The sequence below is a fragment of the Pituophis catenifer genome, unplaced genomic scaffold, assembly GCF_029215685.1.
Source record: "Pituophis catenifer annectens isolate HBS135680 unplaced genomic scaffold, rPitCat1.0.hap2 SCAF_17, whole genome shotgun sequence".
NCBI lineage: Eukaryota > Metazoa > Chordata > Lepidosauria > Squamata > Colubridae > Pituophis > Pituophis catenifer.
The window spans coordinates 3,458,731-3,485,308 of NW_027256897.1; the positions used below are offsets into that span (position 1 = coordinate 3,458,731).

The 26,578-nt window shown below is 44.5% G+C and overlaps 4 protein-coding genes and 4 non-coding genes across 12 annotated transcripts; 3 read left to right on the top strand and 5 right to left on the bottom strand.

Moving 5' to 3' along the window:
- Nucleotides 1-22: 22 nt before the first annotated feature.
- SURF1 (SURF1 cytochrome c oxidase assembly factor) lies at nt 23-7,063 on the top strand. Of its 3 annotated transcripts, none has more exons than XM_070955751.1 (9): nt 23-102; nt 1,272-1,344; nt 1,862-1,992; nt 2,673-2,755; nt 3,452-3,643; nt 3,808-3,880; nt 4,445-4,607; nt 5,701-5,782; nt 6,634-7,063. In XM_070955751.1, exons 1-9 carry the CDS (start codon nt 40-42, stop codon nt 6,698-6,700), a joined length of 927 nt encoding a protein of 308 aa, XP_070811852.1. In that variant the 5' UTR covers nt 23-39; the 3' UTR covers nt 6,701-7,063. The 3 variants fall into 3 exon arrangements, with proteins under 3 accessions (XP_070811852.1, XP_070811851.1, XP_070811853.1); XM_070955750.1 differs by having other exon boundaries at nt 40-153; XM_070955752.1 differs by lacking the exons at nt 23-102; nt 1,272-1,344 and having other exon boundaries at nt 1,868-1,992; nt 2,673-2,775.
- A 255-nt stretch (nt 7,064-7,318) lies between these two features.
- Nucleotides 7,319-13,766, bottom strand: RPL7A (ribosomal protein L7a). Its single transcript, XM_070955892.1, has 8 exons — nt 13,734-13,766; nt 12,056-12,176; nt 11,682-11,831; nt 10,497-10,637; nt 10,167-10,246; nt 9,023-9,153; nt 7,713-7,782; nt 7,319-7,472 (listed from the first exon to the last, which is right to left on the bottom strand). Exons 1-8 carry the CDS (start codon nt 13,764-13,766, stop codon nt 7,368-7,370), a joined length of 831 nt encoding a protein of 276 aa, XP_070811993.1. The 3' UTR covers nt 7,319-7,367.
- LOC139325904 (small nucleolar RNA SNORD36) lies at nt 9,272-9,349 on the bottom strand. The gene has a single exon (XR_011601126.1). It is a non-coding gene; the product is annotated as a small nucleolar RNA SNORD36 (small nucleolar RNA).
- Nucleotides 10,333-10,408, bottom strand: LOC139325905 (small nucleolar RNA SNORD36). The gene has a single exon (XR_011601127.1). It is a non-coding gene; the product is annotated as a small nucleolar RNA SNORD36 (small nucleolar RNA).
- LOC139325907 (small nucleolar RNA SNORD24) lies at nt 10,716-10,781 on the bottom strand. Its single transcript, XR_011601129.1, has one exon. It is a non-coding gene; the product is annotated as a small nucleolar RNA SNORD24 (small nucleolar RNA).
- LOC139325906 (small nucleolar RNA SNORD24) lies at nt 11,917-11,990 on the bottom strand. Its single transcript, XR_011601128.1, has one exon. It is a non-coding gene; the product is annotated as a small nucleolar RNA SNORD24 (small nucleolar RNA).
- Nucleotides 13,767-14,059: 293 nt separating the features above from the next.
- Nucleotides 14,060-18,948, top strand: MED22 (mediator complex subunit 22). Of its 3 annotated transcripts, none has more exons than XM_070955580.1 (5): nt 14,060-14,141; nt 14,897-15,021; nt 15,494-15,574; nt 16,069-16,277; nt 17,795-18,948. In XM_070955580.1, exons 2-5 carry the CDS (start codon nt 14,899-14,901, stop codon nt 17,997-17,999), a joined length of 618 nt encoding a protein of 205 aa, XP_070811681.1. In that variant the 5' UTR covers nt 14,060-14,141; nt 14,897-14,898; the 3' UTR covers nt 18,000-18,948. The 3 variants fall into 3 exon arrangements, with proteins under 3 accessions (XP_070811681.1, XP_070811682.1, XP_070811683.1); XM_070955581.1 differs by lacking the exon at nt 17,795-18,948 and adding an exon at nt 16,852-17,025; XM_070955582.1 differs by lacking the exon at nt 17,795-18,948 and having other exon boundaries at nt 16,069-16,740.
- Nucleotides 18,949-20,886: 1,938 nt separating this feature from the next.
- Nucleotides 20,887-26,561, top strand: SURF6 (surfeit 6). Its single transcript, XM_070955602.1, has 5 exons — nt 20,887-21,054; nt 22,285-22,501; nt 23,235-23,468; nt 24,109-24,194; nt 25,167-26,561. Exons 2-5 carry the CDS (start codon nt 22,408-22,410, stop codon nt 25,851-25,853), a joined length of 1,101 nt encoding a protein of 366 aa, XP_070811703.1. The 5' UTR covers nt 20,887-21,054; nt 22,285-22,407; the 3' UTR covers nt 25,854-26,561.
- The last annotated feature ends 17 nt before the right edge of the window (nt 26,562-26,578 follow it).

Sequence of the window (26,578 nt, forward strand, 5' to 3'; positions counted from 1 at the left end):
ACCGGAAGTGCTCCCCCGTTTGACCCCCTCCCAGGCAAGATGGCGGCGTGGCGACGGTTACTAAGCGACGGGGGGTTGCGGGGCTCCCTCGGGAGGCTGCGGGTGAGAGAGAAGATCGCCTCGGGCCCCCCCTCGCAGGCGGCTGTCCGGCAGGTCGAGCCTCGCTTGGATCCTCATGGGGGCCTTTTTGACCTTGCCCGGCCAGCCGCTTTCAGCCCAGGGGAAGGCCCCCCGGCGGGGAGTTATGGGCATTGGAGTACCAAGCAGTGGGGGGAGCCCCAGCTTGCAGAAGCATGGGTAGTTTGAAAGGGCCTGTCAGGGAGTGATGGGCATTGGAGTGCCAAACAGTTTTGGGTGGGGGGCAGCTTGCAATGGCAAGGGTAGATTGTAAGGATCCAGCTGAGAGTTATGGGTATTGGAGTGCCAAACAGTTTGGGGGAGCCCCAGCTTGCATTAGCAATGGGTGGTTTGAAAGGGGAATTATGGGCATTGGAGTGCCATGCCCTCAGGGGAGCCCCAGCTTTTGCAATGGCAAGGGTAGTTTGAAAGGCCCCGACTGAGAGTCATGGGCATTGGAGTAGCAAGCAGTTGAGGAGGGGGGGGGCAGCTTGCAATGGCAAGGGTAGATTGAAAGGACCCGGCTGAGAGTTATGGGCATTGGAGTGGCAAACAGTTGGGGGAGCCCAGATTTCAGTGGCAAGGGTAGCTTGAAAGGGCCTGGCTGAAAGTCAGGCTCCGACGGGGAGTTATGGGCATTGGAGTGCCAAACAATTGGGGGAGCCCCAGCTTTTGCCATGGCAAGGGTAGCATGAAAGGCCCTGTCAGGGAGTTACGGGTATTGGAGTGCCCAACAGTTGGGGGAGCCCCAGCTTGCATGGGTAGTTTGAAAGGGCCCAGCTTGCATTAGAGTGCCAAATATTGGGGGGGGGGGCAGGTTTCAATGGCATGGGGTCGTTTGAAAGGCCCCATCAGGAGTTATGGGCACTGGAGTGCCAAACAGTTGAGGTAGCCCCAGCTTGCATTAAGCAATGGGTAGTTTGAAAGCCTATGTCTGAGGTTTATGGGCATTGGCGTGCCAAGCAGCTGGAAGGCCCTAGCTTGGCTCTCGTTGACGGCCCTGCGAGGTAGGCCGAGCCCTCTTCTCAATAAGTTGAGGGGTTGGGTTGAAGTTCACCGTCAACCCGTGGTGAAATAAATTGAGTAAATTGAAATTTGTTAACTTTGAGATTTCTTTTCCCAGTCTTCCTTCAACTTCTACTCTTTTCCTTCAGTTTTCCTGCCTGGATGATAGGAGGAGATCCTTTGCCCGCTGCTGTTGGAAAGATGCTTTACAGCAGCCCCCAAGTGAGTTGAGCCCATGTGAACTAACCTTCAGGGTTTTTTTTTACTTTTAGGAAAAAAAACTTATGTTTTTTTTTAAAAAAAGAACCACTGTTGCTTTATATTTTTATTCATTCATACATGACATTTCTACTTCATTCATTCATTCATTCATTCATTCATTCATTCAATCAAGGGACTCTGGGCAATTCTAAAAATTATTTTAAAAAACCCTTGCAATTCTTGCCATTCTAAAAATTATAAAAACATTGAAAAAACATTCAAACAGTAAAAACATTCACGCAACAAATAAATACAAACAGCAGCTGTGTTGATTATTCTATACTGCCCATCTGCCCTGAGTAACTGTGGGCAGCTTACAATAAAATATTCAACAGTATGTTATTTTATTAATAAAGTGCTCAGAGCCAGCTAGGTAAGATGAGTGGGGTAGAAATTTGAGAAATAAACCTGATGCCACCTCTGAGTTTTTACAACTAGCTTTGCCACTAATAGTATTTTTTTCCTTCCCCCTCTCCAGAGATTTGCTGGAGGCTTTGTCCAGCCAGAAATTTCGCCTCAGCTGCTACTGCCAGAGCCACAGAAGAAAACGTACTAAAATGGGGACTTCTGCTCATCCCAATAGGTTCATTTTTCCTTGGCTGTTGGCAGGTAAATAACACTGATGAAGTGAAGGCTGGCTGCTTGGAGTTTTTTAAATTGAGTCTTGTGTAATTTTGGGGGTAGCTTAGTATACCTTATTCTCATGTTTCCTTACCTTTTTGTGTGGTATAAGTCAAGCTGTTGCCATGTATGGAATACAAAGTACTCCATACTCCAAAGACTCTCAAAGTAAGTTAGGATTATGGCTTGAGCGAATTCTTTTTTCTGCTAAACATGTTCTTTTTCCAGGGCAGTGAATCTTTTGGTTTTAAGTAGGATTAATTACAGGTAATCCTCGACAGACAATAGTTCATTTATTAGCAACAGAAATTTTGGGCCCGATTGTGGTTGTAAGTTGAGGACTATCTGTAAATAAAAGACATGCATAATGTGCTTAGTGATCAGGGTGCTTAATCATCTGGTTTTCAATTACTAGGCAGCAAAATCTTTCTTTAAAGAAATGTCTGTCTATTAATAATTGCTCTTGTGGAGCAAAACTCTTTTAAGTGTTTGCGGCAAATGTTACTCTTATTATTCTACTTTCTTCAGAAGAGCGAATTTTAAAAGCTTCCTGCTTTGCTGGGCAGATAGGGAGTGCTGTCGTGAGAGAGGGATTCTGTAGATCGAAATGGGTTTTTCTCCTACTTGACAATGGAACAAAAATCTCAACATTTTGTGCTTTATGTCAGGTTCAGCGGCGGGAATGGAAGCTGAGACTGATTGCCGAACTGGACAGCAGGGTTTCTGCCGAGCCAATTCCACTGCCTGCAGAGTACGTGTCTTTTGGGAATGGTAAAGAGACTTTAGAATATTACTGAGAACATCAAAAGGGCACCTCCAGTTTGGTTTTGGTGGGAAGACCACTCACAATTTTTAATCAAGTTCACCTTCGAGAATTTGCCTTGCCTCATTTCACTGCAAACTATTTTTGTTGCTAGTTTTATGAGAACTGTAGCCCTGGCAGCCATAATTGTTTTAGTTGCTAGATAATTGGCAGAAACTACCGTATTTTTCGGTAGTTTCCCCCCTACCTTTTGGGGGGAGGAAAAAAAAAATCTGCCTCTGATGGTCGGGAGGCCGATCCAACCGACAATCAGCTGCTCGTGCCAATCAGACTGTGCTGAAGCTGAAACGGGCTGTTTGCTGCAAGGAGGCGAATTGCTGGGAGGCAGAGGCAGATTTTTTTTTCTTGTGCTAATCAGGCTGTGCTGAAAATGAAACTGAAACAGGCTGTTTGCTGTTTGCTGCAAGGAAGCGAGTTGCTTGGTTTCCTTAAGTTTCCTTAATAGCAACTTCAGGTGTTGTCTCTTTCTTTACTGTTAACAGGCAGTTACGTTTGTCTGTTTTCCCTTGCTCTCGTTCATAAACGACAATATTAATTGACAAACCTTCTTTTCCTCACCAGGGGACCTTTGGCTGTCTAAGCTATAACCCCAATTTTCCTTCCTGCCTTGCTCCTTTTCTACAGCCTCTATGAACTGAACGAACTGGAATACATGCCAGTCAAGGTCAGAGGTCATTTCGACCACACCAAAGAGCTGTATGTGCTCCCACGATCCCCAGTGGACCCTGAGAAAGAAGCCAGGAATGCCGGCCGTATCATGTCTAACGTGGAGAGCGGAGCCCACGTCATCACTCCCTTTTACTGCACTGACCTTGGGTGTGTATATTATCAGCTCCAAGGTTTAAGGAGCCGCCTAGAGTTGGATGAAAGATAGGCGCCTATCTACAAGTTTTAAGTAAATAAAATGCAGCCTTGCTGTCAACCCCGAAGTTGACTGCTGAGTGACTTTTGTTTATTTATTTATTTTTTAAAACCTGCAGGATAACGATTCTTGTCAACAGAGGATTTGTTCCCAGAAAAAGGATGAATCCAGAGACAAGATTAAAAGGACAGGTACGCTGCTTGCTTTCCGTGGGGTAGCCCTCTCTGCTTAAAAGCATAACATGAAATCCTGCCCAAGGTCCCATGATCAAAATAATTTATAACATGTCTTGAAACGGTTTTGTTCCTTTATATATTTGTTTTGGATTGAACTAGTCAAAAGTTTCTGAAGGGTGGCTCAGTGGCTAAGACGCTGAGCTTGTTGATCGAAAGGTCGGCAGTTCAGCAGTTCGAATCCCTAGTGTCGCGTAATGGGGTGAGCTCCCGTGACTTGTCCCACCTTCTGCCAACCTAGCAGTTCGAAAGCACATAAAAAAAAATGCAAGTAGAAAAATAGGGACCCCCTTTGGTGGGAAGGGAACAGCGTTCCGTGCGCCTTTGGCGTTGAGTCATTCCGGCCACATGACCACAGAGGCGTCTTCCGTCAGCGCTGGCTCTTCAGCTTTGAAACGGAGATCAGCACTGCCCTCTAGAGTCGGGAACGACTAGCACATATGTGCAAGGGGAACTTTTACCTTAGTCAAAGTTTTGAAGAATAGAAATTGCAGTTGGATTTTTCTTCTTCCTTTTTTTTAGATCCAAGGGGATATTGAACTCACCGGGCTGGTGAGGCTAACAGAACCTCGGAGAGCTTTTGTGCCGGAAAACAACGTTGAACAGAACACGTGGTTTTACCGTGATTTGGATGCCATGGCCAGAGTCACGGGAGCAGAGCCTATTTTTATTGATGCAGACTATAGTAAGTCCCTCAAACATTGCCCCGCCCTCTAATTTTCCTGGATGTTGCATGCAGTTTTCCATGCAAAATTTAAAATTGACTAACCTCAGATGCCTGCTAGATAGTTTAAGGAATTATTGGAGTGGAGCAGGCCTTAGGTTAGGTGAGCCAATTTTGTGGGCCCCCCAAATTACAGTGTTTTAGATTTAAATTCCCTTACAAATTGTGGAATTTGTAACCCCAAACCAAGCACAGGAAGCCAGCTTGCCTGCTTCTATTCTTAGCTGCACGTGTGAATAATGTAGATCTGGATGAAATTCAAGGTTAGAATGCTCACGTGTGGCAGTGGCAGCATGGATTAGCGACACGGAAACTATCACATGTGATCTGTGTACTTTACCTTGATTAATTTCGTACTAAATAGTGTGTTTCAGGGTTTATTAAAGCTTAAGAAGTGCTTCAAGGGGTAAACTAATGGGAAGCAATCGAAGGGACGCGGTGGCTTAGTGGCTAAGACGCTGAGCTTGTCGATCGAAAGGTCGGCAGTTCGGCGGTTCGAATCCCTAGTGCCGCGTAAACGGGGTGAGCTCCCGTGACTTGTCCCAACTTCTGCCAATCTAGCAGTTCGAAAGCACGTAAAAAATGCAAGTAGAAAAATAGGGACCACTTCTGGTGGGAAGGGAACAGCGTTCCGTGCGCCTTTCACGTTGAGTCATGCCGGCCACATGACCACGGAGACGTCTTCGGACAGCGCTGGCTCTTCGGCTTTGAAACGGAGATGAGCACCGCCCCCTAGAGTCGGGAACAACTAGCACATATGTGCGAGGGGAACCTTTACCTTTAATCGATTAACACACTTATATGCATTCCCTTTGGGAAGGTGTGCCAATAGTCTTAATGGCAGGGAGGTTGTTTCCAGAGAAGCCCAACTTTTGGTAATTATGGGACTTAAAAATTCCATGAACATCAAAGGACAGAATGTTGGGGAAAGTTTCTGGAAGCAATATTTAAGAGAGAGCTTTGAAGTGATTATTCTAAGCTTATTGAACTCATGGGTGAGCAACACATACAAAATCTTACTGAATCGAACCCCAATTCTCTCTTATACCCACAGGAAGCTCAGTTCCCGGGGGGCCGATCGGGGGCCAGACCAGAGTAACTTTACGAAATGAGCACATGCAGTATATACTTACTTGGTGAGTAGCAACCCATTTGTTTTCGCTGGCGGGGAGGGGTGGGCAAGATGAGGAAGAGTAAATCCGCTAGCGATCCACAAATTTTGTACTCCAAATTGTTAAAATACCCCATTCCCCTGTACGAGTTAAGCCGCTGCAAAATCCTGCTTTTATTTCTTGACGTTTATGCAAGTAACTTTGTACATGATGCAAAGATTGCAATCGGCCTAAAACAAAGCATTCAACAGCATTCATTACATTGATATTAATTCTCTTATCTTACAATTGTAGTATTGAACCATTGTAAACCTATTCATTTTTCCCTCTTAATATATCCCCTAATAAGAATATATTAAGCATAATAATCCTAAATCATAACAATATTGTTTACATCTCTATCTTAACGTATTTTCTACTCTTATTTCCAACTTCCATTTTTATTCTCCAACCACTGATAAAATAATTCTCATATCCTATAAGTCTGTTCTTTCTCTTTAATTGCAAGCGTTAAATCTGTTGCATTTCTGCACATTCTAATCTTTTCCTAATCACCTCCTCCTCAGTAGGAATCTATTCGCTTTTCCAATTTTGTGCAAATACAATTCTAGCTGCAGCTAATACATGGATAATTAAATATGCGTTCTCTTTACTAGAAGTTTCAGGTAAAATCCCCAAGAAAAATATTTCTGGTTTTAAATCAATGTGCTGCAGCCGTGTATTTTTATCCACCCTCCTGCCCTGCATCAGCTATAGATTTGATCTTCATAAATCAAGGGATCTGGAAATTAAAGCAATTGTTTCTGAACCGATAGCTCAACTAGATCAGACAAAACTCAGGCAAGTGAAATCAAACATTTTCTCCTTCTACGCAGGTACACGCTGTGTGCAGCCACTTCCTTCTTGTGGTACAAGAGGTTCATTCAGAAGGTGCCTTTTTGAGTCTTGGAAGAACGTGGTTTCAGGTGTGCGGCTTTAAAAAGCAGCCATCTAGCCCAGATCGTAGACTGGCTCATTTGGAAGATGATTTGGGACTCCTCAGCGAAGCCAGGAGTTGCTGGAAACCAGGCAGATTTTCTTAAAAAGTAAGCCGATCTTCACATATTTGGGGAAATATTACTGGTTTTCAGAAGACAATCAAGTAATGGGGAGTCTTGAAAGAAAAAGTCCATTCAAATGTGGGCTCATCAACGGACAAGAAATCGATTTAAAACTAGGGGCTTGGAGGTAACTCTATATTATTTGTGGTAATTTGAATCATGTTTCTTGAAATATTGACTGCAAATAAAATTTGGGTCTTTTTAATGTGTTCCAACTCTTCCTGGCATTGCATGAGGGGGTGATGGAAAACAGGACAAAGAATTATTGCTCGACAATAATTTTGGGCCAGTAATTCTCTCAGCCCAATTCACCTCATAGGGTTGTTGTTAGGAAAATATAGGAAGAGGAAGGAGTATTAGGTCAAGCCTAATATTTTTCCCCGTTTATTTTCTTTAAAAAATGGGAGAGCGCTGCTTAAAAAAATACCCCTTTAAAGTAATCAAAGTACACACAGAAGCCTTTTGGGTTAGAATTTTTATTTTTATGTACAGAAAAACTGACACATCTATCATCCAAGCTTGGTGGCCAGCTCTTTAGCTTTGGCTTTTTCAAGTTTAGCAATCCGAGCGACAGATTTGGGACCCAGGACGTTTCCACCCCAGTGACGACGAATCTGGAAAGGAAAAAAAACAAAACAAATTTGGTTTGCCAACAGGAAGAAATGTTGATTCTGCCACACTGCCTACCTCTTTGCAATTACAGTCTCTGTCCAAATTATTGTTTATTGCAGTTAACTCAGACACTATCAATTAGAGTGCTAAAAAACATATATTTCAAGCCCCTTAAGAGACCCGCTGACTAGGCTACACAAGCGGAACCAAACCAAAGCAAAAATCACAGGCGGGAGTCTTACCTCATCGTATCTCTCATTGTAGTTGGTCTTAACAGCTTCCACCAGTTTAGCCAAAGCTCCTTTGTCCTCACTGCATAGAAAAAAAAGTGAGGGTCAAGCAATTTGCAGGGGGGGGTCAAGGCCACCATTTTCAAGATGAAAGCCGCATGCAAGAAACGTACAGATAGTCCTCGAGTTACATCCATTCGTTTTAGTCCCTGTCCAAAGTCACTGGAAAAAGTTGACTTACTACCATTTCTCACACCATAGCAGCATCTCCAGTGTCACGTGATCAAAATTCAGACACTTGGCCACTGTCTCGTATTTATGACGGTTGCAGTGTCATGGGATCTTTTTTGTGAACAAGCAAAGTAGGGCCTGGTGGCTCAGCAGACTAAAAGCATTGTGATTTAACACTAGCTGCCTGCAATTACTGTAAGTTCGAATCTCACCAGGCTCAAGGTTGACTCAGCCTTCCATCCTTTCTAAGGTGGGTAAATTGAGGACCCAGTTTGTGGGGGCAATAAGCTGACTTTGTATAAATATACAAAAGGATGAAGGCTATTGCTTAACGCATTGTAAGCCGCCCTGGGTCTCCGGAGAAGGGCGGCATATAAATCAAATTAAATAATAATAATAATAATGGGGAAGCCAGATTCACTTAACCACCAGTTACTAACAGTTCTTGCCGTTTGGGATTTAAACGTGGGGGTTTTTTTGGGTCCGTCCCTCAGTCTGCAATAGCCAGGATCTTATCTTATTTAAGTTTGATGATGATCTTAGTTTTTTTCCGTATATCTTTAATAATATATGCGAATCCCCTAACACAGGGGTCACCAACCACGGCTCTGGAGCCGCATGTGGCTCTTTCATTCCTCTTCTGCGGCTCCATTGCCGGTCGGCTCCACAATTGATAGGGCTTTCGGTTAGGACAAGTAGAGGAAAAAGGACGCCGCACTAGGAGGACTCTATGGTGGGGGAACCTGACTTCCGGTCGGCTCCAGAATTGAACGGGGGCTTCTGGTTAGGACTTTTGTGGCTCTCTGAGTGTTTTAAGGTTGCCGACCCCTGCCCTAACAATTGCTGCAAGAAAAGTCGTGAAATCGGGCAAAACTCACTTAACAAGCATCTTGTTTAGCAACAGGAACAATTGTGGTCGTAACTTGAGGACTACCTGTCCTCAAGGGCGCTCCAACCTGCAAATCTATGACCTTCTAGAAGCTATTGAAATAACGGCTGCTCAGTTGGCACCCAAATCCCCGATTAGATCTGCCGTGTCTGTCCAGAGGTTTGGCAGGACCACAGTCCAACCTCCATTCAGGGCTACTTACGGGTTAACCTGGGTGAAGGCCACGCAAGTGCAGGTTTTCCGGTGGACGAGGCGACCCAGCCTGGCTTTGCCTTTGATGATGCAATAGGGGACCCCCATTTTTCGACACAAGGCGGGCAGGAAAACCACCAGCTGCACCGGGGGGGGGGGGGGGCAGAGAGAGAGAGAGAGAACAAACCTTTTCATTAACGGGACCCTGCTGCATTTTTTTGACCCCCGACGAGAGAGGGGAGAGATTTGGGCAGCGGCAATCGCTCAGGGTTAAAAAGCTCGTGTAGTTTTGCTCTCCACGGGGGAGTCAGGCGAAGAAATTCAAACATCATTGCTATTGCCAAGCCCAAGCAAGAGGATTGTGAGAGCTGTTGTGAGAACAGCCACTTCCAGACTCACAAACTGTCTGACTTCCCCCCCCCACTCCCAAATTAACCAAGAGAGTCACTTTATGAAAGAATCTGACAAAAGTGATGGCAAAGGAGCCATTTCTCTCCTCCTCTCCCCCCTCCCAAGAGAATGAAGCCCCTAGATCAGGGGTCAGCAACCTGCGGCTCTGGAGCCGCATGTGGCTCTTTCATCCCTCTGCTGTGGCTCCCTGTCGCCGCCACAATTTTGAAGAGCTTTCAGTTACGAGGAGGAAAAGCAAGGCGCACCAGGAAGAGGCTCTATGGCAAGAAGCAGGTTTTCCAGTCACAATTGATAGAGCTTTCCATTAGGACAGGTAGAGGAAAAAGGATGCCGCACTAGAAGGAGACTCTGGTGCAGGGAATCGGACTTCCAGTCAGCTCCAGAATTGAACGGGGGGCTTACGGTTAAGACCTTTGTGGCTCTTTGAGTTTTTAAGGTTGCCGACCCCTGCCCTAGATGTAAGATTAACACTAGGCAATTATTCCTGCATTTTTTCCCCAGTCCACTTCAAATACAAGGCTAACGTGCACCCTAAAAAATTGTCAAAATAGGAAAGGAAAAAATGAAAATGGCTGTGAAATGCTGTATATTCCTGCCCAGGAGCCAAAGGTTTATTATTTTTTTTTAAAGCTGTTGCTTCTTTACCCCACAAAGCATGGGAGACAACAGTTTGGTATTCCACCGTGCTAAAGCGCAAAATTTGGAAATGAAAAACAAGGACGAAGCCTTCCCCTCTGCTTTACCTCAATGGGGTCTACATCGTGCGCGATCACCACCAGCTGAGCCTTCTTGTTCTCCACCAAGGTTGTGACTGTGTTGACACCTGAAAAAAACACAAACCGGGACGCTAAATTTGCAGCATTAAAGCTGGATTGTACATGATGCCACCAAGGAATGGGCCAACCTGCTAAAGCTCAGAGTTGACTAGCCAATGTCTTTTGGTCTTCAATCAAGTTCAGGTGAAGAAATTCACACATCACTGCGATAGCCGGTTGTCGAGAAAGCTCCAGGAAGGCTGTCCTTTCTAGCTAACCAAGCTTAGGAAAGCCGCACAGAGGCACTCAAAAGCTTACCTGCCCTCAGCACAGGTGGCCTTTTGGTAGGAACGTCGCCTTTCCCCGCGGCTTTCTGCTCCGCCCGAGCCAACAACCTCTGTTTTTTCTCTTGCTTGGTCTCAGGCCTGTATTTGTGAGCCAGCTTCAGAAGCTGAGTCGCTGCGGAGATAAGACATTAAATGAGAAACTGGAGCATTTCTCTGCCCGTCCTTCTACCAGCTTGATAAGACATCCTTGTGCATCAGCGATCTTGGTGGTTGGGAGTCGTCAAGAAAGCTCAGATATTTGCTTCCATCATCTGCACATTAGAGAAACTTTTCTCCTTCAGTCTAAACCCGGAAGGGGGGGATTCCTTCCTCCCCTCTTTTCATATACCCCACATTATTTAGAATCTAGCCAGCAAAATCATACCCCCCAAATCAATTTTTTATTGGCACGAGTTATTATGCTCTGAATTGGCAACTGAGCACCCAAAAATACTTTTGAGCAGTGAAATGTAAATAGCAACCGCTAACGCAAACCTCTCCAGACCTACTTTTAAGTTTCAGAGCCCCCTCCTCCCATAATCGCAGTTTGTGTGGTTGCCAACCCACCTCCAAATTTATGGCTATTTGTAGTTTCCCACAGTCACACGACTGCAATTTATAACTTTTTGCTGGAAAGCAACATTTATCTCTAGTTTCTGGCAAAAAAAAACCCTAAAATTACTTTCTGCTCACTTAATGACGGCCACAGAGGTGGTCATAAAATAGGGTGCAGTCACTGGTTAACAACCGGCACAACTTAATGGCTGGGATTCCAGGTTCAGTCCTTATCGTAAGTCACTGTACTACCAAGAGCCCTGGTAGTACAGTGGTCTAAGGCACCCTGTTATTAAGCTGGTTATTAAGACCAGCTGCCTGCAATTACTGCAGGTTCGAATCTCGCCAAGGCTCAAGGTTGACTCAGCCTTCCCTCCTTTCTAAGGTAGGTGAAATGAGGACCCAGTTTGTGGGGGCAATAAGCTGACTTTGTATAAATATACAAAAGAATGAAGGCTATTGCTTAACGCATTGTAAGCCACCCTGAGTCTCCGGAGAAGGGCGGCATATAAATCAAATTTAAAAAAAAAAAAAAAAAAGGACTACCAGTATACAGGAAGACCCGTTTTTCATTTGCAACCCTCTGCCCAGCCTCCTTCCTCTGATAATTCAAGAGAATTACCCGTCTGGCGGTCCAGGGCTTGGGTGAACTGATTGACCGCTGGGGGCACCTTCAACCTTTTGTAAAGGATTGCCCGCTGGCGCTGGAGCCGAATGTAGCGAGGCCATTTCACAAAGCGAGTCAAATCTCTTTTGGGCTGGATATCCTGACCTGCAAAGATACAGCATCAACTCAAGAAAAAGAGGAATAGTTTTGTAAGCTTGGGGGCTTCGCTCCAGAACGAAAAAGGGGCACCGGCATCAGAGATCTTGGTGGAAAAGCTTGTCAGCACTGCCATTCAGTTAGCAAATATTCTTTCCATCATTTGCTTGCACCCTTTTTCACACAGCATTTAAGTTCCCATCCCATCAACGTCCTCTCCTTTCCCAACTCACCGATGCCGAAGTTTTTGGGTCTCTTCTCAAACAGGGGGTTCACCACCTTCTTGGCCTCCTGCTTCTTGGCCACAGCAGGGGCCGGAGCCACCTTCTTCCCCTTGGCCTTCTTCCCCTTCGGCTGCAAAAGTTGAAGCACGAGTTAAATCTGGATCATCCCATCTACCACCAAATACGTAAACGCAACATCTCCTTATGCACCTTCTCCCCCAAGCGTTGTCCAACCTGGGGATCAGACTAGGCGCTGGGTTAGAACTCCCAACATCCCAGCCATGCTGCTCAGATCTGGAAACTTGTTGTCAATGCAATGCAAATCCATTTACAATGATCCAATTTTCTCTATTAATCTCGTAAACCAGCATAAATATTAACCTCACCCAACTAAGACTACTGCTTCCATCCCTCTAAATCGGGGGTCTCCAAACCTGGCGACTTTATACCTTGTTTTCCCCGAAAATAAGACCCTGTCTTATATTTTTTTGAACCCCAAAATAAGTGCTTGGCCTTATTTTCGGGGAGGTCTTATTATTTTGGGACGGGTGGAGCAAGATGGGGCTCCTCTTGCCGTCTTATCCGATTTCCAGCTCTGCGTTTTAAATATTTTCCGGGAGGGCTTATTTGAACGCACGCGCTCAAAAGCCCAATTGGGCTTATTATCAGGGGAGGTCTTATTTTCAGGGAAACAGGGTAGAAGACTTGTGGCCTCCCAGCATTTCCCAGTTAGCCCAGTCACGCCATGCTGGTTGGGGGAATTCTGGGAATTCAAGCCCACAATTTGAAGATTCCCTGCTCTTAAATCAAAACGGTACCAGGCATTTGTTTGCCTGATTCAAAGGATCTCCAAAGCTTGGCATCTTTTATTTTATTATTTATTTATTTATTTATTTATTTATTTATTTATTTATTTATTTATTTATTTATTATTTATTTATTTATTTATTTATTTTATTGAATTTGTATACCGCCCTACTCCCGAAGGACTCAGGGCGGTGAACAGCCATGGAATAAAACATATAAATACAAAATTTAAAATAGATTAAAACGAATTAAATAATTTGGCTGAACAAATTTAAAACCCCAATAATTTAAAACCAGATTTAAAATTTCCATTTAAAAAGGGGAAAGACTTAGGTCTTTAAAAGACTAGTTGGACTTCAACTCCCAGAATCCCTCCGCTCAGCAAGGCTAGCTTAGGAATCCTGGGAGTTGAAGTCCACTAGTGCGTCTTACATGTTTCTCCCAAGGTTAGGGACCCCTGGCCGAAGGCTCAGTGGCTAAGACGTCGATCACAAAGGTCGGCGGTTCGAATCCCCAGGTCTCCTGCGTGTGCAGGGGGCTGGACTAGATGACCTCCCAAGGTCCCTCCCAATTCTGTTACTGTTTATCCTGTATATATTGCTCTGGCATGCAATCGGGCATGACTTGAGCTCAGATGCTTGTTCCAGCCTAAAAATGATCCACCGATCTTTGCAAAAAAAAAAAAAAAAAACCACCAGCGAGGCCCAAACTCCAGCCCACCCCAAGACCGGCTTCCCATCATTTTCCCCTCCCAATAGAAGCGGCCTCCGGTTCGGCGGGGTTCCTGGCCCACCGGTGCACGGTAAAGACCCCCAAGCCGGGCCTCCGATGGGCGGATGGCGCCGGATTGGAAGATTCCCCCCCCCCCCCGCCTTCCCACCGGTAGAGCCAACACGTCGCGGAAACTCACCATCTTGGCTGGAGGAAGAAAAAGAGAGAGCGGTGCCTTCTGGGTAATATATCGCAGTCCCGCTAGTTCTCGCGAGAAGCTCGGCGCTCAAATCACGCGGGAAGATGCGGAAGGGGAAGAGCGGTCTCAGCCGATTTTTTTTTTTTTATCATAGAGACGATAAGCGACTGATCGGGCTTCCGCACGCTCCTAGAGAGTCCTCCGAGGAGGTATGTCCAACCCTTGAATTGAATACAACAGGAAGAGTGTCTCCCAACCCAAACAACCAATCAGCTTTCAGGATTCAGCCAATCATGGGGGGGGGAAATAAAACCTCCCTTTTCGGATTAGAAATGCTTGATTAAGGAGTGGAAGTGAAAAGGGTGGATGTTGATACAGGTGAGAAGAGCGTCAATTTTTACGCAATTTGCAATAAACCACTTTTGCAATACTTTGTCTCTGGTGTTTTAAATGGATGGAACAAGGCTCTAGTCCTCATTAGCCTTATTCTCACAATGCTCTCCTTCCTCCTTTATGGGGAATAGCTCTATCCAATAGATTAAAAATTCTTTTATGTACACTGAGAGCTTATGCACCAAAGACAAATTCCTTGTGTGTCCAATCACACTTGGCCAATAAAGAATTCTACTCTACTCTACCCTACTCTACTCTACTCTACTCTACTCTACTCTACTCTACTCTACTCTACTCTACTCTACTCTATTCTAAATGGAGGTGATTACTTCATTTGTTGTGTGAATGCAGCCTTGCTTCCAGATCTGTCCCCCCCCATCCTCTCTGTTTAGTTAAATAGATACGGAATTTATATAGTTTTCTGACATTTGATTCTTGGCTCCACAATCTTGATTATTTGCTTCATATGTATTTCTATCAGAACAATCCATCAGTTTTTTGAGGTGGGACTATTTACGGTTTCTTTTTAATATTGATGTGCCTGCAGGCAAATGTGTGGCTCGGGAATAACATTTGACACAAAGGTGCAAATTTTAACCCTGAAAAGTGAAATGGAATGTTTATGGGACATATTTCTTTCTTTTTTAAAAAATAATTTTAGATTTGGGGTTTTTTTTAAATGCATTTTTCTCTGGATTTGTTATTTGTGACTCCGTTTCATTGGTCCGTTCCTCTCCTAGCCATGTCGCAACAACGGGTCCTACCCCAGAGTAAAGAAACCCTCCTTCAGTCCTACAACAAGCGTCTGAAAGATGATGTCAAATCCATCATGGACAACTTCACAGAAATCATCAAATCTGCAAAGGTAAGTATGTGAGAAGAGACCCTCCCCCCTCCTTCTGCCTTCCATGGAGGACTTGTATACTGCACCAGTCAAAAAGAGGGCTGAGAAAATATTTACAGACCTCTCGTATCCTGGACATCAACTGTTTCAACTCCTACCCTCAAAACGACGCTGTAGAGCACTGCACAGCAGAACAACTAGGCACAAGGACTTCTGTGTCCAATCACATTTGGCCAATAAAAAATTATGTTCTGTTCTGTTCTGTTCTATTCTATTCTATTCTATTCTATTCTATTCTATTCTATTCTATTCTATTCTATTCTATTCCATTCATACTTTGAACATTTTCAGATTGTTCTAGTCAGCGAACAACATTACACAGTGCAAAGAAATAGGGGAACAGATTTTTATTAGAGCAGAGGGGAAAATGCTCGACAGCTTTTCAAACAACACGCAGATGGTTAGACTTTTTGTACCTGCTTTCCTTTTCCAGATTGAAGAAGAAACCCAAGTGTCTCGCGCGACCCAAGGCGAACAGGATAACTACGAGATGCACGTCAGAGCGGCAAATATTGTGAGTGGATTAGAGCGGAGATATTCTGCAGAGGATTCTGCTCGGAGAGGAGTTGCAAACCTGCCTTTAATGAATTAAACTTTATTTATGCATATAAATTTAACCAATCAATTTAATTAAATTGATGGTTGGAAAATGTTGGTGGTTGCCATCCGCCCTCACAAACAGGGTTTTAATTCTGTCCCACCAGAGAGCGGGAAGGAAATCATCCCATGACCAAAATTGCTAATAACTCTGATAAAATTTGGCCACGTTTTCCAAACACAGTAGTAGCTCATTACACATCGTGAATTGATTCCGGGAGGCGTGATGGGTATCAAAAATGATGAATAATGTAGTGAGTCACAAGGCAGCCGACACTGACAAACTCTAGCTTGTGCGTTGAAACAAAGAAATGATGAGCACTGAGATAACATTTTCGTTGCGTACCAAATCCGATGAGTTTCAAAGCATTTGAGTGCCAAGGTACCATTGTATGTGGATTTTTCCATCAGGTCCGAGCTGGCGAGTCCCTCATGAAGCTGGTGTCCGATCTGAAGCAATTCTTAATCCTTAATGACTTTCCTTCGGTCAACGAAGCCATCAACCAACGCAATCAGCAGTTGCGGGCTCTGCAGGAGGAATGCGACAAGAAACTGATCGCGCTGCGGGATGAAATCTCCGTCGACCTCTACGAACTGGAAGAGGAGTATTACTCTTCCAGGTACAAATAAATCCACGGAGAAATCTCGGGATAACCAGCCCGTGGCCTTCTCTTTTTTTTTTTTTTTTTGACCTTGGAGACAGAGGTTGCGTTCTGAAACTTTTTAAAACTCTTGTTTTGTTTTGTTTTTTAAAACTTGTGCTTTTTAATATTTCCGGGGTGGTTCTGGCCGTCCTCGAAAACAATCAAGCCACTCCTATTTCCTTGTTTGCAATTCTGTGCAACTTCCAAGAAGAGAAATGCTGCCTGACAATCTTGCAGTTTGGGATTTAAATGTGGTTTTGTTTTGGGGTTTTTTTTTTCCGGTCCCTCCCTCAGTCTGCAATAGCCGGGATCTTATTTTATTTAAGAGTTTGATGATGTTCTTAGTTTTTTTTTCGTATATCTTTAATAATATATGCGAACCCCCCTAATGATTGCTGCAGCTTTATTATCAATAAAACTGTGGTAGGAAAAAAAAAATGTTAACTTTGGGCTGGTTTTTATTTTACTTCTTTATTATTTCTTATATATATATTTAACCCACAGCTTGTCTGATGATCCCCTTATTTCTCCTCCTGTCTCTTATGCTTAGCTTGTGCCTCTCTTTTTGGCAATTTATCTACGATCTTTTGCAATTTCTGTTGGCTTCTAAGCAGGGCTTCTGGAGGAGCGAAGGAATAAAGCGGGGCAGGATTTGGGAGATTTACCCCGTACAAAATACAGGTAGTCCTTGACTTAAGACCAAATCGAGCCCAACATTTCTGTCGTTAACTGAGTTTTGCCCTTTTTTGTACGACACTCCTTGCCACATTTGCTTAAGTAAATCACTGCAATTGTTCTGTGAATAACCTGCTTTGTTCAGTGAATCTGGCTGAACGGGGCTCAAAAGGGACTCCCGGGACATTGCGACTGTCGTAAGTATCAGTCAGTTGTCACCATCTGAATTTTGATCATGTGACCACATTCGTAAGTGTGAAGTGCGGTTCGTAAGTCGCTTTTTTTCAGTGCCATTGTAACTCCAAACGGTTGCTAAATGATCAATTGTAAGTCGGCCATCTGTAAATAGAGGAAAGAGTAACCAATGGCCACTGGAGAGAAAAGCACTGCTTTTTCCCTTTTAAAATCTCCCCAGCTGTGGTCCTCTTTTGCGACCATTTGTCCCACCAAGTCAAAGTGGGGGGAAGCCCATGGAACAGCTGCCGTGATGATCCCCTTAACAGCGGTGGCAAAAAAAGGTCGTAAAATGAGGCAACTTTCACTTAACAGCTCTCACTTAGTAGCAAGAGAAATCCTGATCTGAACTGTCGTAAGTCTAGTACTGCCTGTAGGATGAATATATATATATTTGTAAAGAGCCCCAGTCTAAATCTGGGAGTCCGCAAATTGTTGCTACTGCCTTCTAAAAGATGTTGCTTGTTTTCGTAACGCCTTTGCTTCTCTCTTGCTTTCTTCTTTTCCCCCCTTTTTTCCCCTCCTGCCTCTCTCTCGCTCGTCTCTCTTCCTCGCTGCCTTAACGGGCTTCTCGTTCCGCCAAGCTATGGCGTCTGCGATGCCAGCCACCTCTCTCTTTCCGAAGCCTACTGGAGACAGGATTCAGCCGGTTCGCCTCTGGAAAACCTCGTCACCTCCCTGGCTGCCGCTGCCAGCGCGATGGAGCAGAATCTTCCCGCCCCGCAGGCCTCAGTGCCTTCGCACCCGCACATCAACGGGCACGGAGTGGGTGCCCCCGAGCACCCCTAAAAGGGATTTCCCCCCCTCGCTCCTTGCATTTCAACAATAAACTTTAGCAACCAAAATGTCGGGCGCAATTCGTAAGCCAAGGGTGCTACCTGTATGCGCATGGGGATTTACTTGGTGTTTTCAGTCCTCGACTTATAACAATTCATGCAGCGACGGTACTGAAAAGACCGTTTTTCACACTGACGATCGTTGCAGCCTCTGGTTCTTGGCATCTGGTTCATATTTACGACGGGCGTAAATTGCGTGACGGGGAGTCACGCAATTCCCTTTTGCGGCCTTCTGATGAGCGAAGTCCACACGGAAGCCATTCGCTTAATAACCGGCTTAATTACTAGCTTCACGATTGCATCGATTCACTACAATGGTGGCAAGACAGTCGTAAAACGGAGCAAAACTCACTCGGCTGCCATCTCCCATAGCAGCAGAAATGTTGGGCTCCGTCGTAAGTCAAGGACTATCTGTAGCAGCTGTCTCCTTGTCGTTTTTGTGTTTGCAACGCCGTTTTGATATTCTGGAAAGCTTTTTTTGTTTGTTTGTTTCTTTGAGAAGATATTTAACATCATAACCCAGAGACGTTTTTAAGGGGATGCTCAGACTAGGGGAAAAAAAATGACCTCTGTGTTGTTGTGAGATCTCTTTTTCTGTGACTTCGAGAAGGAGAAAACCTCAGGCCCCCAAATACTGCTGAGTGACAAACCCCAAAATACCCAGCCAACAGAGTTTAAGGTTCCCGGACAGTGATAGTTAAAGAGACCCACAGCTTTTCCATCAGACATGTGATTTTAAAAATCAGGTAACCTTAAAGAGACATTTAACAGTGTTGAAAATGTGGAAGAAACCAATGGGGTTTTTCTTCCGTTTATGGAAAACTTTACAGTTTTTTTAAAAAAATATTCTTTTTCTCATTGTACGAGGCTGTTGAAATAAAGGTAGCTGAGTTTGGTTAGTGCCCAGGGCGTGGATAATTCTTTCCAACACAAAAGATGCGAACCAGGAGAGTTGAAAGACTGCCACAAAACGGAACTGCAAAAATAAGGTGTTCGTTTTGGTGGGTCATTTATGTTGTTGTTAGTCGCAAAATCGTGTCCGACCCATCGCGACCCCATGGACAACGTTCCTCCAGGCCTTCCTGTCCTCTACCATCCTCCGGAGTCCATTTAAACTCACGCCGACTGCTTCAGTGACTCCAGCCACCTCATTCTCTGCCGTCTCCTTCTTCTTTCCCAGCATGAGGCTCTTCTCCAGGGAGTCCTTCCTTCTCATTATATGGCCAAAGTATTGGAGTTTCCTCTTCAGGATCTGGCCTTCTAAAGAGCAGTCAGGGTTGATCTCCTCTAGGACTGACCAGTTGGATGGCCTTGCAGTCCAAGGGACTCGCAGGAGTCTTCTCCAGCACCAGAGTTCAAAGGCCTCCATTCTTTGGCACTCAGCCTTCCTTATGGTCCAACTTTCCCAGCCATCCATTGCAACTGGGAAAACCATCGCCTTGACTATACACACAGGGTGATGTCTCTGCTTTTTAGTACGCTGTCTAGATTCGCCATAGCTTTCATTTATATACTGAACTGCAAAAGGCAGATGTTTGAAAGGAGGTCACAAAACCAAACCAAATAAGTTTTATTTGGGTGGGTTAGTTTATGTTCTAGGGCAGGGGTCAGCAACCTGCAGCTCTGGAGCCGCATGTGGCTCTTTCACCCCTCTGCTGCGGCTCCCTGTCACTCAAAATATGCATCACAACTGCCAATGTGCGATACCCACCGGCACACGATTTATTGAGCTTTTCAACCTCCGGTAAGCCAACCATGGATAAATCCAAGAAAAGAAAAGTTTCAGAAGAAAACAGAATGTTTAATTCAACTACATATGCTAGTTTTGTGGCCGGTCAAGAAATAGCCAGGCACGGGACGGATTTTGTGGCTCCCGGTGTTTTCTTTTCTGTGGGAAATGGATCCAAATGGCTCTTTTGAGTGGTTTAAGGTTGCAGACACCTGCGTTATATCGTTTAAACTAGCAAGCTCTTGCATAGACAGTTGCAATCCCTAGCAGTTGCAATTCTAGCAATTTTTATTGGAAACTATTCTTTCCAATACTGCCTCCGGTTTTACAAATCTTAGCCTCTGTTCTAGTGAGTCCTTTGGAGGGTGTGTGTGTGTGTGTGTGTGTGTGTGTGTGTGTGTGTGTGTGTGTGTGCAGACCAGTTCTTCAGTTTTCAAAAGTATTTTTTAATGGGTGGAAAGTGATAGTTTTAACTTCACAGGATGCCATGCAAAAAAAAAAAAAAAGAAAGAAAAACACAGGCGAAGCCTGCCACTTAAAATGCCAACTGCTTTGTGGTTTGCTTAGTTAAAAAAGAAAAGAAAAGTCAAAACTAGCATGGAAAATCTGCACCCTGAGCCAGATTTTTTCGTTTTCATTGTATTGAATTTGTATACCGCCCTACTCGGGGCGGTGAACAGCCGTAGAATAAAACATATAAATACAAAATTTACAACAGATTAAAACGAATTAAATAATTTGGCTGAACAAATTTAAAACCCCAATAATTTAAAAGCAAATTTAAAATTTCCATTTAAAAAGGGGAAAGACTTAGGTGAGCCTTAGGTGAGTTTATTTCTCTTTGCCTATTATTTTCTCTTTGAGTTTATTGAAAGGATCCAATCCAATATATCTAGCCCGATCCTCTGGATTGCAAAGAAAGCCTCTCGGGCGCGATCCCGGGGAAGCGCGCGCACGAGATGCGCAAAAAAAAAGAAAAAACCCCAACCACGTGCGCAAAAGCTCCCCCCTCCTCTTGGCCCCTCCCCTGCTTCTCCTTTTGCCCCGCCCCTTCCCCTGCCTTGGCCCCAACCCCTCCGCCATCCCATAACCTCCCCAGGCTGCAGGGATCGAGCCCCGAGCTGGGTTGCAAAGGGATCGGATGGGTGGAGGGATCGATTGGCGAGCCTGCCTGCCTGCCTGCCTGCCTCTCCAGCCACGTGGGGGCAAAGCGGCTGGACTGCGCCCTGCTTTTTGCGCCCTCGATCCTGATCAGGCTCGCTCCGGATCCCCCCACCAGGTGATGGGATTTCTCTCCCCCAGCCCCCCGAAGCTTCCTTGGGCAGGGAATTTGGGGGTTTGGCTTGCTAACTGATCTATCGACCTTGCCCTTTCTTTCTTTCTTTCTTTCTTTCTTTCTTTCTTTCTTTCTTTCTTTCTTTCTTTCTTTCTTTCTTTCTTTCTTTCCTGTCTGTCTTTCTTTCTTTCTTTCTTTCTTTCTTTCTTTCTTTCTTTCTTTCTTTCTTTCTTTCTTTCTTTCTTTCCTTTCTTTCCTTCTTTCCTTCCTTTCTTCCCTCTCTTCCTCCTTCCTTCCTTCTTCCTTTCTTCCCTCCCGTCCTCCTTCTTTCCTCCTTCCCTTCCTTTCTTCTTTCCTTCCTTCCTCCCTCCTTCCCTCCCTTCCTTCTTCTTTTCTCCCCTCCCTTCCTTCTTCCCTTCTTCCTTCTCTTCCTCCTTCCTTCCTTCCTACCTTCCTTCTTCCTTTCTCCCCTCCCTTTCCTCCCTTTCTTCCCTCCCGTCCTCCTTCCTTCCTTCTTTCCTTCCTTTCTTCCCTCTTCCTCCTTCCTTCCTTCTTCTTTTCTCCCCTCCCTCCCTTCCTTCTTCCTTTCTTCCTTCTCTTCCTCCTTCCTTCCTTCCTACCTTCCTTCTTCCTTTCTCCCCTCCCTCCCTCCCTTTCTTCCCTCTCTCCTATCCTCCTTCCTTCCTTCCTTTCTTCCTTCCTTCCTTCTTTCCTTCCTTCTTCCTTTCTCCCCTCCCCTCCTCCTCCCTTCCTTTCTTCCTTACTTCTTTCCTTCCTTCTTCCTTTCTCTCCTCTCCTTCCTCTCTCCTCCCTTCCTTCATTCTTCCTTTCTTCCTTCCCTCCCTCCCTTCCTTCTCCTTCCTTCCTTCTTTCTTTCTCCCCTCCCCTCCCTTCCTTCTTCCCTTCCTTCTTCCCTTCCTTCTTCCTTTCTCCCCTCCCTTCCTCCTCCCTCCCTCCTTCCTTCTTTCCTTCCTTCTTCCTTTTTTCCCTCCTGTCCTCCTTCCTTCCTTTTTCTTTTACTTACTTACTTTCCATCAAGTGATTCTAGGCAGCATAGACCATGATAAAAATGACAGGATAAAACATCAAATGATGGATATTAACATTCGTCTAGTTTGACATTAAGTCTTCAAAATATTTATCAATTGAATCTTCCCTCCTGCGTTTTAAAAAGCAGGAATTTCACGATAAAACTCCCCCCCCCCATTGTTCATCGGTTGTTTCTTTGTACAGGATTTCATCTCGGTGGCGAAACAGATGAAAGGCTGAACGGCGATGTGAAACCCTCATCGTTTCAGAGGCTTTGTTTTCCTCCGGACAAAATCTGGTTTGATCTTGGTTGGGCATTGCTCTAAAATGGCCAACTTAGTTGCCACGGACTTTTACTTGCAAACGCTGGCAAAGAAGATTTGCGCCCAGGAACTCCGTGAACTGCCGAAAAGGAAGTTTGGTATGATTTCTGATACACCAATTGACCTCCTTACTTTATCCTGGAACGTGGATGAGTCACATCCTGAGTTTTCCCCACTAATTTAATTTTAGTTTTTATTTTATTACTTATGGATTAAATTTATATGCCTCCAGTCTTACTGTTGAGCGACTCTGGGCGTTCGAAGGAAGATTCCAAACAGAACAGTAAAGTTATTTTCAGAAGGGTTGGGCAGAGCAGTAGCGGTTTATAGGTAAAGGTAAAGGTTCCCCTCGCACATATGTGCTGGTCGTTCCTGATTCTAGGGGGCGGTGCTCATCTCTGGTTCAAAGCCGAAGAGCCAGCGCTGTCCAAAGACTACTCAGTGGTCATGTGGCCGGCATGACTCAACGCCAAAGGCGCACGGAACGCTGTTACCTTCCCACCAGAGGTGGTCCCTATTTTTTCTACTTGCATTTTTTACCTGCTTTCGAACTGCTAGGTTGGCAGAAGCTGGGACAGGGAACGGGAGCTCACCCTGTTACACAGCACTAGGGATTCGAACCACTGAACTGCCAACCTTTCGATCGACAAGCTCAGCATCTTAGCCCTTAGTTGGGGTTTAGGCAACCCTTATTTGTCTCAGAGATTAAAAGTCTTTTAAAGCTCGAATTGCAGCTTTCTATGCAATGTCACTAGGGGTTTTTTTCCCCCTGTCTGATCATTTGATTAATTCAAGTGAATAAATAATAAATTCATTGCTCTGTTTACAAAGGAGTGCCTGGAAGCAAGCTGAGGGACGAGAGCACCGGGAAAAAGAAGAAGAAGAAGAAGAAAGAAAAAAACCAGAAAAAGAAAAATACAGTAGAGGGTTCTAGGAGCAAATTCAGCCAAGCGTCGCCAGCCAAATCAGCAAGCTCTAATGCTAAGAAGCCAGGGTCAGTTACTGCAATCACATGTGCAGAGGAAAGAAATGGGAAAGAAATCTCAGTAACACCTGGCGTTACAGGTAAGAATGTGATAGAAGGGGAAATGAGCCAGTTTGGTCTAATGGTGAAGATGATGCTGACCTAGAAACCAGGAGGCTGGGAATTCTAGTCCCGCCGTAGGCATGAAAGTCAGCTGGGTGACTTTGGGCCAATCACCAGGAGACATGAGTTCTAGTGTGAGTTCTAGTCCCACCTTAGGCATGAAATCCAGCTGGTGACTTTGGCCCAATCACCAGGAGACAGAGAGTTCTAGTCCCATTTTAATCATGAAGGTGGGCTAGATTTTTGGGCCAATTATCAGGAGACTGTGAGTTCTAGAACTGTGAGACATAAAAATCATCTGTGCCAATCACTAGGAGATGGTGAGTTTTAGCACAAAAACAAGCTGGATCGCTTTGGGCCAGTTACCAGGAGACGGTGAGTTGTAGTCCCACTTTAGGCGCAAAACCTGACTGGGTGACTTTGAGCCAGTCACCAGAAGACAGAGAGTTCTAGTTCTGCCTTAGGCATGAAAGCCAGCTAGGTGACTTTGAGCCAGTCCCTCTCTTTCTCAGCCCAACCCACCTCACAGGATTGTTGTGAGGAAAATAAGAAGGCTGTGTTGTGGGGTGTAGCACGGGTGGGCTATAATTTTTAATCTTTTTTTATTAATCCACCCAGGGAATAAAAAGGAACCTGACACGAATTTCGCAATGGATTTCTTGCGGCAGAGGCTGCACAACAAAATTGAAGAAATATCTGGGAAGGTAGGATAGAGACATACGTTTTAAAGGTTAGCTTTCCAGGTCCAGAGGAAAATGAGTGTTATTCTGAATTTTACCTTCAGGCTGATATCACTTGTCTGGGAATATAACCATTGACTTTCTGGACAGGTACTGCAATGATTCCCTAATTGGGAGTGTTAAAATACAGGTAGTCCTCAACTTATAACTTTCGTTTAATGATTGTTCAAAATTATAACGGCACTGAAGAAGTGACTTGTGGCCATTTTTCACACTTACGACCATTGCAGTCATGTGATCAAAATTCAGACGCTTTTGCAACCTTTCTGAGGAGCGCAGTCAGTGGGGAAGCCAGATTCACTTAACAACCAGGTTACTCGCTTATCAACTGCAGTGATTCACTGAACAACTGTGGCAAGAAAAGTCATGTAAAACGGGGCAAAAAAATCACTGAACAAATGTCTCACTTTCTACAAGCAAAATCGGTGGGGAAGCCCAGATTTGCTTAACAACCATGTGATTCATTTAACGATTCGCTTAACAACTGTTTAGTTTCCTTTATTGTCCTTGCACATCGTACGACGAAATTAACTCTTATCACAAAAGTCATAAAATCAGGTATGACTCGCTTACTAACAGAAACTCTGCTTCCAATTGTCGTTTGTCAAGGACCACCTGTACTTACTTTCTTTTTTAAAAAATTCTTATTTATACATTTTTCTTTAAGGACTACCTGTAGTCTTTTTACAGGCGAAAAATAACATAGGCAGCTGGGCCAAATCTGAGAAACTTCTACTTAGCTAATTACATGCGTACAGGATTGAATTTCTAGGATTGCCACTTAATGATGGATGTTGGACACGTGGCAGCTCCCAGAATTTCCAAATTTGGGTCTTTTTGTGTGGAGGTTCTGGAGTTATCGTGCTAGGAACGAGATTGTCCACTTGTGTAGAGCAAGTCAAAATGATGTTTTGGATTGTTTCCTTTTTCTTGCAGGCTGGTGCCAAAGCTCTGTCACCCACCATGCTGGAGAAGCGCCAGCGAAGGAAATATGAACGAGAGAGAAAGAAACGCCGGAGGAAAGAGATCAGAATGAAGGAGAAATTAGAGAAGGAAACAGCAGAAGAGGAGGAGGCGTCCGCCGTGGTTTCGGAGACCCAGGAGGCAGAGAGCAAACCTGACATCTTGTTTAACAAAGTGGAGGTCCATGCAGAAGAGGAGCTGAACAAAGTGAAGAAGAAGGAGGATAAAAGAAAATCCATCAAAGGCAACATAACACCACTGACCGGCAAGAATTATAAGCAACTCTTAAACCGGCTGGAATCTCGGAAAACCCAGCTGGAAGAGTTGAAGGCCAAAGATGAGGAGAAGGCTAAGGAGTTGGAGGCAAAGATGCAATGGACCAATGTCCTTTATAAGGCAGAAGGTGTGAAGATCCGCGATGACGAAGAGAAGCTGAAGGCCGCCCTGAAACGCAAGGAGAAGCGCAAGGCCCAGCGTCAGAGGAAGTGGGAAAAGCGGACAGAACAGGTGGTAGACCGAATGCAGCAACGACAAGAGAAACGTCGCAAAAACATCCAGCAGAAGAAGCTGGCCAGGATCGAGAAGAAGAAGGCTAAAGCTCGGAAGAAAGGACGCATCCTTCCTGAAGATCTCAAGAAAGCTGGCCCTAACCGAAATTGAGTTTTTTTTTTTTATTATTAAGTTTTTATTAGTGTATCAAAGTATAAAATGCAACAAAAAAAAGAGACGTGGAAAACTGACTTGAGTTTTAACCCAATTTAATTGTTTTGAATGAACAATGTGGTGGACGTTAGAGAATCCGCAAATATTTTCCTCTGAGCTGATGGGCCGTGGAGATGTCTCTGGATCAACCCTGGGTTTGAGGAGGACCTCAAGGGTGGCAGATTCTTCTTTCTGAAGTCTCTCAACCAAAGTTGAGTCATTGGATTGCCTCTTTCCAACTGTTACCAAATGATTGTTTCCTGTTTTAGGGAGTGAAGACTTGAAATTAAGTAGAATCGTGGGGTGAAAGGATGACATTTATCCTCTTAATCTGGGAAATAAATTGAATATATTGAAGCAAGGAGGGGGATCATTAAACATTCTATCCTGGTCTGCATTCTCAGCTTGGTTAGTGACTTAATTTGGTATTTGGAACTGTTTGAATTTGAAATTTGAATTTGAATTTGAAAATTGAATTTGAATTTGAATCCAATTGCCAAGATTTGTACAATGTGTTGAAAAGTAAACAAAACTGGACATTTAGTTTTGTAAATTCCTAGATTTTAACTGATCTGGTTAAACATACTACAGGATGCAGATTTTGTCAGGAACTGGCTTGGGGATGAATCTTTTGGCTACGTTTCCTGGAAATATGGGTATGCATCCCTCGGGACAAAAAAAAA